General features: G+C 49.0%; 1 protein-coding gene across 2 annotated transcripts in view; it reads right to left on the bottom strand.

Moving 5' to 3' along the window:
* Slc39a8 (solute carrier family 39 (zinc transporter), member 8) overlaps positions 1-18,832 on the bottom strand; it is a gene marked incomplete in the record, with an annotated part of 90,239 nt that overhangs the window by 32,825 nt on the left and 38,582 nt on the right. For both annotated transcript variants that reach the window (XM_013505413.1, XM_013505414.1), the window contains 4 exon segments: positions 1,552-1,716; positions 2,123-2,245; positions 4,335-4,504; positions 10,966-11,128. In XM_013505413.1, coding sequence (XP_013360867.1) covers positions 1,552-1,716; positions 2,123-2,245; positions 4,335-4,504; positions 10,966-11,128 — 621 coding nt within the window.

Below are 18,832 nucleotides of genomic sequence, written 5' to 3'. Positions count from 1 at the left end.
GAAGGAAGGAAGGAAGGAAGGAAGGAAGGAAGGAAGGAAGGAAGGAAGGAAGGAAGGAAGGAAGGAAGGAAAGAAGGGGGAAAGAGAGAAAAAAAGGAAAGGCAGGCTGGGGATATAGGGATTTAGCTCAGTTCAAAGGCCCTTCAGTGCCCAGTACAGAAAAACAAAAACAAAAACAAAAATCAGAAAAAGACTTCATGCTGTCTTCATCCCAGCTGTGCCACTTAGAAGCTTTGCGTCCTTGAGTTTCTTGAACCCGTGTAGGTTGCAGTTGCCTGATTATCACAGTACCTATCCCAGGTCGTCCTTCCAGAAGGACAGGGTGCCTGTCCCAGGAGCCTCCCGCCGTGTCCCCTCTGCTTCCCTTGGCCAGATCCCCTCCACCCTCCTTCCGCTCACTCACGCTCTCACCGAGTTGCACGTCTGCCAGCTGTGTCCACCTGGGAGGCTTCTCGACATCTCCACCCCACTGTGCTTATCTGGCCAGTGGGAGCTGGGTGGACGCCACCAAAGCCACCACCCCACACGTGCTCACAAGATGCCTTCCTCTTCCTTTTCCTTTTCATTTGTTTGTTATGGAGGTGTTGGAGATTGAACCCAGCGCCTCATCCCTGCCACCAAGAAGTCTGCCCCAGAACCCTTTTTATGGAACCACTCTCCTATCCTGTCCATGCCCCCTTCACACCAAAGCAGGGGCCCCCGTCTCAACCTCGAGGCGGCAGGGAGACACCTGCAAGGGATGTAAGGCTTAGGGATAAGAGCCAGGGTCCTTCCAGGCGCTGAAGTTATAACTCACAAATCTCAGGAGCTGTTGGTGGCCACGTGGCCCCCTGTGCAAGGCAGGGGCCCATGGAGAAAGCAAAAAGGATGCTCAGGTGCAGCCATGGGAGGAATCAGTGTCCTGGGAACCTAACAGCTCCTAGCTGTCGCTCCTCCTGCGGGTCCCCCATGAGACACTCATGTCTTTCCAATAAACTGCACACACTTTGAATTTGACTTCCACCCCTGGGAACCAACAAAGTTCTAACACATAGCAAATGATACCCACTTGGAACAGTTGTTATAAAAAGTAAATGAGATAAAATACTTAATTGCCTACCATATTAACTGGCATGTAATACTTGGTCAAACATTGGTAGCTATTATTCTTCCAAAGATGTACTACAATCACTGAACACAATAGTAATAGCGTACAAATCTTACAGTTTCAAACTCACTCTAGGGATTCTTAGAGGGATCTTGAAAGAATTGAAGAGAATGCTCCAAGTTAACTGTGCTACATGGGTCACAGAAATCTAATGGAGAGGAGATTCCATAAACAATCTTAGGGCACAGTGAAGCCTCAGACCTACTACCCCATGGTTTCTTTCTTAACACACTTGTTCAATGTAAAATCCCAGGGAGAAAGCGGGCAGACTGCAGATGCACATTCTACTTCGCCAGTGTGGAAGAGGGAATCTGACGCAGTAACCGGGCAAGCAGCTCCCAGCGGTCTTAGCAGAGGAACAGGCAAGAGTCTCAGGGATGGGGAAGGGAAGGGGCACCGCATACCTGAAGGGACACCACGCTGATGCTGTCCAGGTGCACCTGCCCATTGGACTCTGTGACAGCGGGGTTGGCATAGCACATCACCCCATTGACAGCAGGCAGTGCTTTGGGGTGATGTGTCCTGTCAGGAGGGCCGAAGTCGTCTTTCCCGAAGTGGGTGTGGTCATTCTACATGGACAGAGGCGACAAGGACAGCGGGGTATGAGAAGAGGCAGTCTCACACCAACTGCCTTTTCACTCATAAAGGAAAACACCTGCGTCTGCTCTCCATGTAATCTTTTCAGATTTATAAAACTTTCCCCCCTTGAACATATTCCCGTTGATTATATTGTTTCTTCTGTTTTCCGTGTTAGAGTTCGGGTCTTTTCCTGTTCTGATAACATGAATGGAATACAAGTTCTGCACACTCCATGTTCCACAGCATGAAGCCAGTATACTTTCCGCCCAGAGCTGTGCCGACACCTCCACCCTCTCCCTACACATGCCTGGGCCCAGACAGATCCTGGAGTGAGATTCCGCCTCCACCTCAGAGCTTCTGAGGCCCCGCTCACATCTGCCCAAGGAATCCACCTACCTGCCCGTAGGTCTTCAGTAACATCTTAAGCGTTCTCTCAAAAAAGAAAAGCATGTAAAATCCTCCAAACACAGCCACCGCCTTCTCGACATAGCTGTCAACTTTGGGATTAAATCCAAATGCCTGAGGGAGAGAAAGGGAAAGCAATTCAGGTCAAACTACATAATTTAATTTAATCTTTGGAAAACAATACCATGACTTCTGTTTTTACCAAGATTCTGTGTCTACCCTCACAGACAGATAGCGCTGGGAATTACCCTGCCAAGATCACAAATGAAACAACCCATTGTTGGGGGGACAAAGAGCAAGAGCTGGAATTTGAAGAATCAAGATGACCTTAACACACAAGAGGTTCATAAGCTTAAGACAGTGAAACAAGAGGGGACAGTAATATGGGAAAAGCTACAACTTCACACTATTTTTTCAGTGCTGGGGATTGAACTCAGGACCTTTGCACTGAACTACATCCCCAGCCCTTTTTTATTTTTTATTTTGAGACAGGATCTCACTAAGTCACTAAATTGACCAGGCTGAGCTTAAACTTACAGTCCTCCTGCCTCAGCCTCCCAGAGTGCTGGGATCACAGGCATGCACCACATGCCTGGCTCACTCCTTTCCATGTGTGGTAGCACGGAGCAGGTGACAGGGTTATGTCCTATGCCTACACCTCCGGTGACTCCCACAGCCTGCTCTTCATGTAAGTGACTCCTATGGGTCCGATAACAAGGACACTGCAGGGGTGGCATAGAAACACCTGTCTGTACTCCTGACACAGATGGTATGAAGTCAAACACAGTAACAAAAGGAAAGGAGTTCTGCACACACACAAAATAAACCAATGGGAGGTGCTACAACAAAGACTGAGCCTTTATATTGCTACATTTTCAACAAGCGAGAAAACCTAGAATTAGAACTATAGACTCTCCAGTGTACACAGAATATTGGTTTGGGTTTGGGTTTGGTTTGGTTTTGTCTTGCAGTCTGCGGCTGGAAGTCAACACTGCATAGGGGAGACCAGCGCTCCACCCCCAAGCCATGCCCCCTGCCCAGCTAGATTAATTTCACGCAGAAAACAGGTGAAGTAATAAATACAAGTACATACAATATTGCATTCTACTCACTGCATTATGTGACATGTAGCACATACAGTCAGAAAATCCTCATTACCCTATTAGCTGTGTAGCTAGCCCACTGTATGGGTATAAGCAAATCATCTCATCCCCTGGATTTTAATTGTGTCTTCTCTTCTTTTGGGAGTTTGAAGTAAATACTCTCCTGGATTCTTTCTAGACCAAGTAATCATAAATTTATAACTCTAAGGAGTTATGCCCTTGTTTTCATATATCATTGTGAGAACTAAGGCAACTTTGGTTATTTCCTAGCACTGATACTGAACGCAGGTCCTGGCACTCTGTCCAGGCAGGGTCCCTGCCCCAGGACAGGCATCCTTGCCCTGCCTCCTCCTTCTTTATAGGCACATAGCTAGTGTCTATTAATTGAATAGTGCACCTCAGTGGATGTCAGATCAACAGCACATTTATCAGAGGAAAGAAAGTCACTGGGTGTGCATTGACCAGCTATTGGTTTTTTCCTTAGTTAATAGAAAAAGAGAAGTTTGTCAACCCATCTCTCACTTGTCCTGTTTTTCTCCAGTGATAGTAAACATATGAGGGGATTTCATGGTATGTCTTTATTAAATTAGACATGGTACATGCTTTAGAAATAAATAATAGGTGGGCATGGTGGTGGATGCCTGTAATACCTGAACTCTGGGAGGCTGAGGTAGTAGGATCCTAGCCTGAGGAACTTAGCAAATTAGCAAGAACTTGTGCCAAAATTTTTTTGTAAGTTAAAAGTTCTGTGGATGTACCTCAATATGAAGGCCTGAGGTTCAATCCCTAGTACAAAAGTAAGAAGAAAGGAAGGAAGGAGGGAGGGAGAGAGAGAGGGAGAGAAACAGATATGCAGAAAAATTAAATTTGCCAAGCACAGCAGAAGCGTGTGAGGTCACGGGCCTGACTGCGTGTACTGTGGCTTCCTGGATGTGAATCTGTCTCCCTCCCCAGCAGGCACAGCTGCTGCAGCCCGACCTCTGTGATCCCACTTCAAACCTGCTCATAACATACTGTGAGGGCTATGAAGACCAAAAAACTACAAAGTGCTAAAACATGTAAAAGAAACAATTATTCACAGAAACAGACAGCATCCTTACCTCTGGAATAAGCTGGAAAATTGCATTGGAAAAAAGGGTCCCGATAGCCAGCCCCACAAAGTAGGTCAGGATCTTGGGGAAGTAGGACTTCTTGAGGAGCGGTGTCAGGACCAAGCCGAGGAGAGAGGCCAGGTTGATGATGGTGACTGAGAGCAGCCCGTAGCCCCAGACTGGGTCAGAGGAGAGGGGAGAGAGTGTCAGCCGGGGCCTAGGGGTCTAATCACACATAAATGCAAAGTGTCTTCTTAAAACAAAGCTTGGCAGAAAACCAGCACATGAATACAGCCCCACAGATAGTGAAGGACACAGCGCCTGCGCTCTGCTGCATCCTGACATTGTCCCGGATCACAGGCTTCGGGGTCTGCACAGAACTCAGAGGATGCAGAGCAGGACAGACCCAGCCTCCATAGGGAGCAGGCCAAGAGCCATGGGGCCATGTGGGTGAGAGCAGGGGCAGAGGGGTAGGCTGAGCCAGGATGCTGCAGTGACCAGCACAGCACTGGTCACAGCACTGGTTTGCCGACTGAAGAGAAACTCCAGAAAGCCCGAGTCCCCACGGGGACAAGGAGCATCAGGGGACAGTAAGATGGTGCCCACTCGTCCCAAGCCCCTCAGCCAGGTACATGCTGACCTGCTGCCCCTGGGCCTCATTTTCTGCCCTGGGACCCAGGGCATTGCTGTAAGAACCTGGAGGGAGGAGGTGGACAGTGGCCTGCAGCGGTCACTTGAGGCTGAGAGTGGCGTGGCCCTGAGTTGTGTGCCAAGTGCTTTGTCTGAGAAGCTCTCTGCACACTGAGCACAGGGGAAAGGAAGAGGAGGTGGCCCTGTGTGGCCCTCGGTACCAACCCTGAGGACCCTAGTGCCCGGCCCTGCCTCGGACAGCAGTGGCCTTAGAGAACACACAGTGACACCACTGCAGGCCTATGCCTGGCACAACATGAGGTAGCCCCTAGATTCCTTCTTGGCTGGGGAGAGGACACTACTGCAACCTTCTCTGCACAGGTGGGGAAGCCGAAGGACATGGAGGCCAAGCAAGCCACCAAGTCACAGACAGAGCCAGACCCCAAGCCAGGTAGCCAGCTGCTGGGTGTGGGCTGCGCCTGTGGAGGTCACCCTGCTGCTGTGCCCCAGGGACTCAGGAGCGCCAGAGAGTGTTGCCCTCAGGGATACCGAACAACTCACTGCCATTCTGTCCACAAAACTGCCCAGCAAATATTCTCGGACCCAGGACCTGGACCACACCGTGGCTCCTGCCAATGGGTAGCACACAGTGCTCTGCCTGGAGAGCTGGGAAACACACATGCACACGTGTGTGTGTGCACACACGGGGGTATGCAGGTGTGTCAAGTTCATACACCAGCACCAAGCGCCAATAAGAAGCAGAGATAATAAGGGGTGCTGGGGACCCACACGACCCACCGCAGTGCTGACCGGGGACTCTCTCCTCCTGCTTGCCCTCCTTTCAGCCTCAGTCTGCCAGGACCACCAAGTCACCAGCCATCCCCTCGTTCCGTGTCCTGCCTTGTCACCTAACAGCCCTGCCCCTGCCCTGAAACTTCCCCTTGGAGAAGCTCTGAGTCTCACACATCATCCGTGATTCCCTCTACCTGCAGCCAACAGCCACGATCCCTCATCTGGCCTGCACACATTCCTCCAGCCAACACATGCTCTCGCTGAGAGAGTATTTCTTGATGAGAAAGCCACTCCTGGGCCCTGGCGCACACTGTCAGACCAGCAGGACACCTCTGCGGCAGCGGAGGTGTCCACACTGGCACACTGCACAGTCCCCCTGTCTTGCATCGTCAGGACACTACTTTTTAAAATCTGCCTTTTTTTTTTTTTTTTTTTGGTTTTTCTCTGGTACCAGGAACCGTACTCATGACCTTGCGCTTGCCAGGCAGGCGCTTTGCCGCTGAGCTAAATCCCCAGCCCCTAAAATCTGCCTTTCTACTCTACCTGGACCAAAGAAGAAACTCAGATGAACTTTCCCTTGGACCCCTCCACATACGCATAGGACTGCAGCCAGTGATGTGTTTCAGAGAAGGTCCCTTCTGCTCCTGTGTCAGCCCGAAAGATTTTAATAGATGTCCAAGTGACATCAATTGCAGTGGCTCACACCGAATGCCCACAGTGTGTTCACATTCACCCAACACTATTCTTGCTTGCAGAGTGAGCACACAGCTCTATGTAGCGGGCCTTATTCTCACCCCCACTTTGCACATTAGGAAATACAATTCTGTTATTACCTCATTTTATAGATCCACACACAGCCCAGACTTCAGTTTTGACTCCCATGAAAAGCTGCACGGAACAGCAATGGCCAGGCAGGCTCTGGACAGGGATTTGGGGCTGAAACCCAGCTCGTCCCTGGATGGGCCTCTACTTCCCTAAGCCTGTCTTCTCATAGTTAAAATACAGACTGAAAGTAGCTCCTATCTCATGGAGATTTTACAAGAATAAAACCAATTAATACTGTTCCTGTAAGCTTTTAATAAATATTGTTTTTTATCGTTTCAAAAAAAAAGATAGTAAGTAGACCATTGTCTTAGTGTCAGTTCATTCAGCTCATTGCTATACGGGGAGCAGAACAAGCTGGCTTTAGGCGCCCTGGGCTCTCCTCTCGGCCTGGCTTCTGCATGAGGAGGCTGCTTTACTGCTCCGGAGTGCAGTCTGGGTCATCAGCTGTGCTGTGACTTTGGACAGTGTGCTCTTCAGGATGCTTGAGGTAACATTCTGTTGTTCTCATCTGTTGTCTGAATTAAGCCGTATTCTATAAACTCATCAAAAATGTGGCAATTTTGGACTATTAAATTATTGATAAAATACAAGTAATTTGTCTATTAGAGAAGTTAATGGACCATCAGTTTATTGTGGTCATCAATATAATTTTATAAAGTACTTCAAAAAAAATCATAAAATGTGAGCTCTCAGAGAAAGGAAACTCTTTTATCCATTCACTGAAATGTCGACATAAATGTGTCCAGAAAACTCTTGTAGCCTGACTCCTTGTATTCCTTTAATTTTGATTTTTCTTTTTTTTGGATGAACTCAGACACTATACTAGTAAGTACAGTATTATATCAGAATCCACCACACTTAATTATTTCTTAAACATTTCTTGCTGAGAAAGAAGCATTATCCAGAGGCCAAGGAAGGAGTGAACCTATGAACACAGGAACAAGAAGATCAAAGGTGTCAGCTTCTGACTCTGCGGCCAGCACTGTTTGGGGCACTTCACAAATATTAACTCATCTAAAGCCCTCAGAAATTCTAAAAAAAAGGTGTTATCATTAGATGCATTTTTACAGATGAGGGAACTGAAATTGCTCAAGATTACACAGCCGCGCTAAAATAAAACTAATAAGCTGAAAAAGATATGTGTATATACACAAGATAGCTAAAATAATTGTACTACTAATTTCTATTAGTTCATTGAAAGGAACAGTTCATGCTTATGTTGTTTGATCAGTTTTGCATGCCTGTACCTGGTAATCTGAGCAACTACCTTGAAGATAACAATATGTAATATAAGAACCATTGTTAATTTCATATCATCTTGTTTTATTATTGTTTTTCTTTGTCTCTTTTTCTTTGTCTCTTTAAAATTAAAAAAAAACTAGTAAGATATCACATCAAAAAAAAAACAATCTACCTGGGCACAGTGTGTACATCTATAATCCCCAGCCACTGGGAGACTGAGGCAGAAAGGATGCACATTAAAGCCCAGTGTGGGCAACTTAGTGAGATCCTGTATCAAAGCAAAAAATAAAAAGGGCAGAGGATGTTGCTCAGTGTGGAGGCCCTGAGCTACATTAAAAAAAAAAAAAAAAAGCACTACATTGCCAAGTTAACATCTTGGAAAGTAGAGTGTTCTGCTTTCTTTATTGGATTCTCTGTCCAATGTCCAATATCTTTCTGATCTTGTAACTAGGAATTGTTGACTTTTTCCGCTTTATGGCTTTGTAGTGTTGACTTTAGAATTCTTCCTCCTACTTCCTGTTTCCGGCTTCCCTGTTCTCACCTCCTGGCTTATGAAATGGAGTCAAAAACACCTGAGCCAATGGAGTTAAAAACACTTGAAAATAATAATTAACCTGCACAAAAGAGTTTTCTTTTTCTGAAACCTCTTTTCCTGGAATTGTGTACAGGTTGGATATAATTTATTTATCTAAGAGACCTAATATAGCACCTAACCATGTGCCAGATACTTGTTTATTTTAGGGTTATGATTCTTGTGGGCTGTGTTTCTTAACTCTGTAACATCAAACTCCAAATCTTGGCTTTTGTCCTTTCAACAATGGATCATCCCTTCTTGTCTGAGTGTGAGTGTGTGTTTGTGTGTGTGTGTGTGATATTTTAAGTGTTTTAATAGCAACACCATGAGAAAGGAACTGTTTTAGATGGGGAAACCAGGGCAGAAAGAGGTTAAAGTCATGTGCTCAACACAGAGCTGGGATTTGAACAGCAACGGGCTGACTTCAGAGTCTACACAGACAACGGGTAAAGGTTAGCACACAACTAACAAGGTATTTGCTGAATTTATTTTTGAATACTTAGTGCAAACTGTATTAAACAGACTGGCAGAAATATAAACATACTCTAAAAAAATATTTGCTTAAGCTATTAGTAATTGCTCAAAATTACTAGTATTTCAACATTGAAACTATGCAGTGTTACTCATAAAATGGCAAGGTGTACTGATAAACTGTGGTCAGTGACTTCCATTCCTGGGATTCATAAGTACAGGTCAAGGAGCACCTGGGTTCTGAAGCCAAGACAACCTGAGCTGAATGTCTCCACCACATACAAAATGTGAAACTTTCTCAGAGCAGATGTGAACTCCCCGTACCTTAGTTTCTTGCCTGTAAAGCAGGAAAGCAGTGTCTGCATCACGCACCTGTTGGAAGATTTGAGTGGCTCATCTACATACCATGCTTGGAAGAGTACCTGTTGCACAGCAGCTACCAAAATATAGGCTGTTATCATTCTTGTTGGCCATTACTGGTATTCAAGCAATGCACACATAAAAAGCAACTCAAGAGCAAGCTCAACAGGCGTTGCCCCCGTGGAGACTGCCCTCGTCTCTGTTGTAGCCCTTGTGTCTCTATCTCTGCACACGCTGGACGAGCCTGCTCCTCTCTGTGAGCTCTACAGTCACCATGCCTCCTGGGCACCTGGCTGGTCTCAGAGTGAGTGCACCCAATCTATTCTTACTCCTCACTGCTTCCTTCACCCCACAAGGACCATTCCCCTCATCTTCATCCCCGAAAACAGGGTCAACCGTGCAGCATCTCTCTGACGCAAGCCAGGGCTCCTCTTCCTGTCCCGTGTCCAATGCACAGACAAACTAACTCAGCACAATCAGCCAGTCACCCTGCACCTGTCCACTTACCTCCTCCCATCTTGGTCCAAGTCCCAGAGGCCTTGCACATTGGCACAGAACAGCCCCCTCCCAGTCTCCTGGCTGTTGCTCTTGCCCCGTGACGGGGTAGAACACTCCTGTCCCGATGGGAATAAAATCACAATGCTAACATCTGCACCCACAGTGACTTCACACTGCATTCCATAGAAATGCCCTGTGCCTGCTGCCCACTATGCCCACCATAGCCCTGGCCACCTCTCCCTGCACCCACAGAGGATTGGTACTCCCTCAGCCAGGCCTCTGCAGGGTGGGCTACCTCTGCCCGCCTCAGCTCATTCCTACCCTGCCTTTCCTACCCACTTTGTCTCCGTTTTAGCACAGAGCACTCTGAGGCAGCCCTGTTGGTTAGTTTGTTTGTTTAAATAGGCCTCATTCCCTATGCTGTAAAGCCTTCAAGGGCAGAACATCCTTCCTGTTTGCTACTGAAACCTCAGCATCTGCAGAGAACACTGCTCAGGGTGGCACCCAACAAACGTGTATTTAACAAATAAATGGGTGAAAATTAAAATACCCATGGGGTGCCCTACTTACCAGTCTTGTAATATCAAGGAGTTACATGTACCTGGCCAACAGAGCGGCTGAGCACTGACATTTTATGGGGGCCGAAGTTCTCGTCCATGTGTTTGAATTTGTGAGTGGTACAGTAAGCAAGCAATCGTTTTCTTGTATTTTAAGTTTTCTTCAGAATAGATTATTTCTTTAAAATGCAGTGTCTACAGTGGTACCTTTTAGACCCTACATGTCACCTTATAAGGAGTCAAGGGCCCTGAGGAGTCAGTGCATGGTCACCTCAATAAACTGACCAGATAAACTGACCGCCTGTGAAAGGCAGTGGGCACTAACTGATTAGTAATAAGCCCGATGGTCTATCTGTACCCTGGTATGTACAGCATAAACACACGCTCCTTAATCCCAGGACTCATTCCACACTGCTCTAAGTGCCCTGGATATAATCCTAAAAAGTGGACTTAGGAGGCAGAACTGAGTTTTAACATCCTAAGCACTTGCAAACCAGAGAATTCCCTCTTCTTTGCTTCATCCCCTCTGTGTCTCGATCTCCAGCACATTGGACAAGCTGCTCACATGGCACCTTCGGTGCCGCATCTCCATGTGGTCTTTGTGGACCGGACCGCAGAACAGCACAGCAGGGACAGGCAGGCCTGAGCATCTTCCCTGGCCTGACCCCAACCCCAGGAGCAGGCTGCGCACCTTGTGACAGGCTGGGCTTGGACGAGGGCCTGGGCTCGGCCTCGCAGGGGTGGAAGGTCAGCTGCTGCAGCACGGCCGGGCAGATGCTGGGGAAGTCAGCGCTGGTGATCCGGGTGACATTGGAGAAGCCATGCAGGGTGAAGATCTCCTCAGCTGATAAGCACTGAAAGAGAGGGATATGGGGACACACACGTGTGAACATGGCAAAGTGGCCATAGAGGGGCTGCAGAGGACACACGGTGTTCAAGCCTCTGCTGCAATTGCAGCCCAGAGGATGGAGTCCAGGACGGTCAAAGTGGAAACAAGCAAGCTCCAGAAAAGCTTCTCAGCCCAGGAGCCTGCAGCAGCACAGGGCTGTGACAATGATGGCAGGCCCAGCCCTGCACGAGGAGGCTGAGTGCACTGTCCTGTGAAGTGCTCCCTGTAGCTCAGAACAGTGGATCCCAAGCTAATAGACCGAGAAGACAGCTGTGGGCCGGCTAGGGAAGAGCAGATGGGAACGATCTGTTCACCCCTGGGGAGACCCTGGGACATACTTCCAGGCTCAGGTTCCTTGAGCCATGTAAGAGGAGGAAGGGAGAGCCGGGGATATTGCTCAGTGGCACAAGCGCCTGGCTGGCAAGCGCAAGGTGCTGAGTTCTATTCCCGGTACCAAAAAGAAAAAAGAGGAGGAAGGGAGCAGCGGGGCTGTCCACTGCATGGAAGATGCAGACCTGAGCCTCCCACTGCCACTTGCAGGAGCTCGGGAAGTTGCCCTACTGGGACACACAGGGTGCTTCTTTCTTCAGGAAATGAAAACTACAGAGCTGACCGAAACCACAGGCGCATCTAGGACCCTGGAAGGGAAGTCCCTCCTATCGTTATTCCCACGCAGTCAGAGGATGATGCGTTTCTGACTGGGAAAGCAGCAAGAGGGGACACCACTGCAGACACCCGCCTTGCCCTGTGGGTGCTGGCACAGATAAGCAGCATCTCCAGACCTATGTGCAGCAGCTCTAGCCAGCAGGTAGCCAGAACAATGGTGTTGAGAGGAGGATAGCTGCCCATCAACCAGGAAGCTTCGAAGGTGTGGGGCAACACAGCCCCAGGCCCAGCCTGGGGATGAGAGTGAGAACAGAACCCCAGGTGACAACACAGCTCCCTGCGCGGGGCATGGCAGCTGGACCCCTGCCTGTTGGGCTTTCATCTTCACTTGTTTTATACTTTGACTGTAAAACCCGAACCACAACCAAAGAGACTTCCTGTTTAGAAAAGGGCAGCATAGTCACTGCTGGGACAGACGGGATACGGCGGCAAAGGCTCACAGATCGGGGGACCTCTAACACCCTCCAGGCACAGCCGTACCCCCAGAGCCACCAGCAGCTACATGATGGGAGGCACAACACCACTAAGGCACTGAAGAGAGCCTCGGGTGCTGTGCTGAGTAGCACGGGCCTCCACAACACGCAGGGCACACTCACCAGGGACCTCCCATGGGCCTGGGGTGCAGGACGCCAGGGAAAGTCCACTGGGGATGTCGAATACTTCATATTTAGAAGCCAGGCCCCAGTCACACTCAGAAGTGCTTGGCAAGCAGCCCCTCACTGCTGTCCTCACTCCCTCCTGCTCCAGCTGACTTCCCAGAAGACTCTCTGCTTCTGCACAAGCTTGTCTCTGCAGAAGTGCTGGGGAGAGAGCTCACATGGGTGTCCACATCTGAAGTCCACAGACGGTGACAGTAAACCCCGGGGGCATAGAGTGCAGACACTGATGGAGACTGAGTGTCCCCATGGCTCACCGCCCAGCCTCACCCTGACACCCACCTTCCCACCCTTGGGCCCATGCTCTGCTGCAGCCAAACCCTGGGGCTTCTCCAGAGAGAGCCTCCCACCCACTCTGCCTCCCACACTGCCGCTCCAAGGCCTCATCTGCGTCCCTGAGTCCCGTCACCCAGTGGCTCTCAGCAGTAGCCCGATTATGTCCATGGGAACCCCATCAGGTCCACAGTGGGAGCCCAGTCAGGTCCATGCACCCAAAATCTCCCCACCTGAGTCTCCTCTTGGGACCCCCTGCTGCCCCATTCTTTGCCTGGTCCCTGATGGACCCAGAGCACAGCCTCTTCCCAGGGATGGGGAAGTCCATGTGAACCTGATCAGTCCTGGGAGCCCAGGGGAGATGGCATTTCTGGGTGTGCTTCCTGTGTGATGGTACCGTCCACCTGCTGGGCTGGAGAGAAAAAGATGCAGCATGCAGGGACCGTCCCCATGTCTCCAGCCTCACTTTGGCCTCCACACCTCCCTCATTTGCTCAGAGCCTGGCCTTGGGTCCACACCACCAGCTCCCTGTTCTCAGGTTCTGATCCAGTTCCACCGTCACTGTCTTCCGTGGTCTGCAGCTGACAATGGCCAGAGGGGGACTTTGTCTCCATAGCTGTGGGTGCTGATTGCTCACCATGAGTGTGCCTTTCAGTGAACAGACTGGATTTCGATACAGGCAGATACAGATCCATCTTCTTATGCATCCTATGAGCTCTGTTTCTCCAAAGAACCCTAACACACCTCTCTTGCCATAGCTCCTGAGTAAAGTCTGCCTTTAGTACTCTAAATGCTGCCAGGCTCAGGCTTTCTTTAACAGTATTAAGCGCAGTAGCCATGCAACTATGCTACACCTTGCATGAGTTATTCTTTCATTCCACAAATATGTGTTAGACCCTAAAAGTCTGGAGCCAGGAAGGAAACAAAGAACTCACTGCCCCTTCTACCCAGGACCTGAACAACTGTGACAGGATGACCTGCAAAAGTGGTGTGAAGGGCACGGGTCCCCAAGAAACCACAAGGAGAAACCATACACGGTCACAGGAGGTGCAGAGCACACAAGTGTGAGCTCTGGGAGAGCAGGAGGACTCTGGTCATGTGTCGGGGACCTGGGAATCCCTCCATGCTGGGCTAGGTTGGAGGTTTGGTACAGACCCTTGGAGTCACAGTGCCTGTGGGATACCAGCCAGTCACCAGCAGGGAGTTTTATCTGAGGAGGCAGAAGCCAGGAGTAAAGCCAGGCTCTCCTGGGAGGAGACAGTAGGTAATGGGAATGGAGAAGGTGACCAGGAGAGAAAGAGGACAAGAAAAAGAGCAGGAGCTTGGGATTCATAACTTGTGCAAATCAGGAAGGAGGGCAAGAGCATGAGACAGAGGCAGAGAAGCCCCAAACATAAGAAGTCACCCAGGCAGCACATGGAGGGGACACCCACAGCCTTTGCCTGCTCAGGGTTCCATCCCTTTCCTAAGTGACAGACTTCTGTTCTCCTACCAGGGGACAGACGCACAAGTGGGGCTGACTGGAAACCAATGGCCCGGACCTGGACTCTGACAGAGCTGGTAAAGAAGTCTTTCCACCAGGATCTCTGTGGTCTGAAGCCTGTGAAGAAAGCTAAGGAACAAGTAGAGATGGGGTCCGGTCACCCTGGTCCTTGGGATCGCACTGTGCCTGCTTCGCCCCAGGTTCCTCTGGCCCTGCACTATGGAGCCCTCTCTGGCTCAGGCTGCAAGGAAGTTAAGGCTGTCTTTTCCTTCACTCTTCAAATGAAAGCGTTCTGAGTGATGCACAAAGAATTACTGAAAAGTCACTTTGAAAGCTAGTGAATGACTACTACATCCATAACCAGTGGGGTAATAAAACAATAAGATTTCCCACAACTTGTGTCTTTCTTCTTCCTTCCTCTGACAGGAGGTCACTCTTCCATTGGCCTCTGTCATCCAGGGGCCACTATTAGATAGCACAAAGCCAGGATGGTCTCGCCCTGTGCTCATTAGGCCAAGGCCTTCACATCTCCCCAAAAGGAGCTGTGGTCCCATCCAAAGTCACCCCAGAGAGGGGCTGGGGATTTAGCTCAGTGGCAAAAGTGCCTGCCTGGCAAGCAGAAGGTCGTGAGTTCGATTCCTGGTACCGGAAGAAAAACAAAAACAAAAACAAAAAAACAAAGTCACCCCAGAGACAGATGAGGAGAAGCCACGGGCATGGCTGAGGTTAAGGCATGGTTCTCAGCTCCAATGAGCACACCAGTCACCAAGGAAAACAGATACAAGACCATTGAGCACAGCAGCACAAAGTGTGGGGAGATAAACAAGAGGAGGTCGGGAGAGCTTCCTGGAGGAGGAGAGGCACGCAAAGGCTGAAATGTTGCTCTGGTTTTCTGGTGGCTGGGGAGATCGGTCGAGACTCACGACACATGGAGGAATCAATTGTGCAAAGGTACACAACCAGTTGGCCAGTGAATGCTCCAACTAGCTACCATGGATTGAGAAGCTCTAAGCCCACAGTAACAGCAGTTATTACAGATGCTTAACACACACAGATCTTTTGGCCCCACACTAACTACTAAGAGATCACAGGAGAAGGTTGAGGTGAAGCAATATCATCTTAGAAAGGTAAACTATCCAAGACTGAACAGTGCCTGCTAAAGTGAGAACATATTTTCTCATGTCTTCCCATCTTGGGCAACACACTGGCTGCCATCTTGCTGAAACACAGAGGAAAACCAAGATGGCACACAGCTCCCTTGGAGCACAGTCACTGCCTGCCAGTGACAGCACAGGAGCTTCATCACTCTTCTACCATGTAGAGTCCTCAGAGAAGATGGCAAAGACAGCCCTAAGCCTCACAGCAGCCGGGTTTCCCACCAGGATGAGAATAAAAGAAAAGAAAAGGGGTATCACTTTGTCCCCGCCACTTCTGCCCGTCCATCCACCACTGAAGCAGGAGGACTTGGTGAACACACAAGCCATGCCCAGTGACAGAGGCCTCCAACCCCATCGAGGCTGCCTGCAGGGATCTGGCTCTTGTGGTCCCCACCCCCAGGACCTGTGGTGCAGAGCCCTCCTGTGCTGAGCGCCCCATGATCAGTCTAGAGCCAGGGCTCTTCTTGCAGCGGGAGAGAGCCAGCTCACCTTTCACTCCCACACAGCTGGGAGGCCTGGGCTGCAGCTGCAGAGGGCCAGGAGCACTCAGCAGAAAGAAGCCTGGGGCCCCACAGAGCATGGTACTCAGCACGTGCTGGTGCTTGTAAGACCCATCTTCGTAAACTGATGCAGACACATGAAGAGCAAGCCTCCCGCTCAGCTGTTGCGTTCTTCTGCCTACAGCAGACATGCTTTATACCCACAGTAGTGAGCTACAAAATTATATAAAAGACTGAAAGAAACAAAGTGCAGGGAGTAAGACAGCACAGGAGCATGAGGCCTCTCACCTCTTTGGCCCCTCATCCCAAAGAGCAATTTGAGTACAGAAAGTTAACAGGTGGATTGAAGGGAATGATTGTGAAGTCAGTTCTGACCCTTGCAGCCAGTGAACAGCTGATTAACTTATTCTTTCAGGGTCACTGACAAGCTCACGAAGTTGGAGATCAAAATGTCCCACCCTCGTGGCAGGAACATTCAACGTGGGCGACTAAGAAAGCCACATCCAGACATCTGCGCCCAACCCTGAACTTCCCTGTCCTCGGCCACAGGGCTGAGTCCGCCTCTCCTCAGTCTTCCCTCCACATCCAGCCACTTGAACCCTCCTCAGAGCTGTTACCAAAATAAATGACTAGATTGCCTGAGGTTTGGTTCTAGAAAGATAGCATCCAACTATAAAAGTAGCTAATCCCATGACCCCTTCAAGCCACCTGCTTCCCTGAGGCGAACTCCCCCATGTTTCCTTCAGGTTCCTTATGCTTCTTGCAGAAGTCACTGTGGTGTGATATGTGCTCACCAGCAACAAACACTCACACACACGTGCACACACCACGCACATACACACACATGCATGCACATTCACACCCTCACATACACACACACTTACACACACACACTCACTCTTACCACTCTTCCTCAGTGCAGATGAAAACCACTACTCCTGAATATATTCTATAAAAGAGCAAGCTGCCTTGTTTTGGGCCACACTGGTGCGGAAGGAGATTCCCAAGCAGCCACACTCAGTGACGTCCTGCTGACATAAGGCAGAACATTGCAGACCTAGAGACCTGCGCTTTGGACTGTTGACTGTGTTTATCTCTGAGCGCTAGAAATACGTGAATCTTATTGCTTCCTTTCTGCTTCTCTGAATTCACCAAAGTTTTTAAAAATATACTTGTATTCCTGATTCATTTAGAAAAATAAAATTAAATCATAGCTTTCTTTTCTTTTTTTTTTGACCTTCTTTGCACTTTTATTTGAATCCTAGCATTTGGGACAATTGTCCAAAAGGGCTGATATTTGCCAATTTAATTTTGAGATCATGGGGCTGGGGATTTAGCTCAGCGACACAGTGCCTGCCTGGCAAGCACGAGGTCATGAGTCTGATTCCCGGTACCGGAAAAAAAAAAAAAAAAAAAAAAACAACAACAACAACAAAAAATTGAGACCATAATAAAACAAGCCATAAAACAGTGTTCGGGATTTCAGTTTCTCACCCTCATCATCAGGACTCACTGCCTCTTATCATCAGTATTTATTGAGCATTTACAGTGTACTAGGCACAATAGAACATACAGAAGACATGGTCGCTACTCTAGAGGAGCTTACATTCTAAAGGAAAAAAAACACACCTCTTTTACAATGGCGGTTTTATTTGGTGTTTTCTGTAAAGTACTGAAGAAGTATTCTGTAGGGTGAGCTTTGGGTGTAACTAAGCCCCATTATTATTTAGAGAAGAGAGAAAGAGAAAGGATTTTAAAAGCCGACAAGGGCAGGCTATTCAGGATAGGGAGTGGGTACAGGGAGATAAAAAAAATTTCATCAACTTAAGAGAGGCATGCTGCAGCGAAGAGGATGAAGGAAGTAGTTTGCAGGATGCAAGCAAAGGAAGCAGGTATCTTAGACATCAAGTGGAGCCAGAAAGAGATGTGGCCTTTTCCCAAGCACACAGCCACCAAATAGGAATGGTGGGTGACAAGACAGCAGGCTAAAAAAGGGAATCTTGTGCACCTGACAAAGAATAAAGGACCAGAATTGAAGACAAGCTATAAAGAGTATCAAGAAATTCTTAAAAACCAAAAGTAATCTGGAAGCACAAAACTTACAGCTAATGCTACCCAATGCCATGATGGGCCAAGAACGCTAGATCTCCTCCCGACACACACCCAAGGCCAGCTGGATTTAGGACTTTACTAAAAGAAGGGGGAAAGGCATTTTAAAAGCTATTATGTAATGTTCAGAGAACTGCGAAGTGCGCTGATGCCTGCATGACCACTGACAGGTCCCCAGCCCTGCCGTGTCCTGCACTAGGTCCCCAAGGCTTCTCCGGAGCCTGGCCTGGGCTTCTACTTGCACCCTGATCTGCCGGGCTCTGTGCACCCATGGGTCCCACTGTGAGTGGGCCTGATCTCCTCCCTCCAGCTGCCCCCATCAAAAGGCCTTTTGTTCTTCGTCCCCTGGGGATGACATGTGGGAGACAGTGGTGTTTCCAGCCACCAAGAGTGACTCATCCCCAAGCCTCCTCATCTCCGCACACAGGGATGCCCAGGGACATGGTAGGCAGCAGCACGCCGGTCCCCAAGGTGACCCAGGGCTCCAAGGGCTGCTGAGACCCCACCAGAGAACAGCAGGGTCACAGCTACCTTCACGGCAACACCAGGACTCTGCGTCTCTCCCCACTCACACTCTTAGGTGTGAGTTGACACTCTTCAGGGGCCCCCTGTTGTGAATGTGTAGGAACCCAGCCACCCTCCAAGGCTAGATGCCAACACACCTGCCAGACAGAGAACTATGCCACACTCCTACAGGCTTTTGGTCATGGAAAATATAATTACTTTTCATTCTAAAATGTCAGTGTGGAATGGGTTTATTATTGTTCTTTTTCATCAATTACATATTTGTAAGTCTTCTCCACATTCATTTCTACAGTAGTAACT

This window comes from Chinchilla lanigera, unplaced genomic scaffold (assembly GCF_000276665.1).
Source record: "Chinchilla lanigera isolate Chin_1 unplaced genomic scaffold, ChiLan1.0 scaffold00095, whole genome shotgun sequence".
In the NCBI taxonomy this organism is placed as follows: domain Eukaryota; kingdom Metazoa; phylum Chordata; class Mammalia; order Rodentia; family Chinchillidae; genus Chinchilla; species Chinchilla lanigera.
The sequence above is the reverse complement of the archived record's forward strand: the minus strand, read 5'-3'. Positions and strand labels throughout refer to the sequence as shown.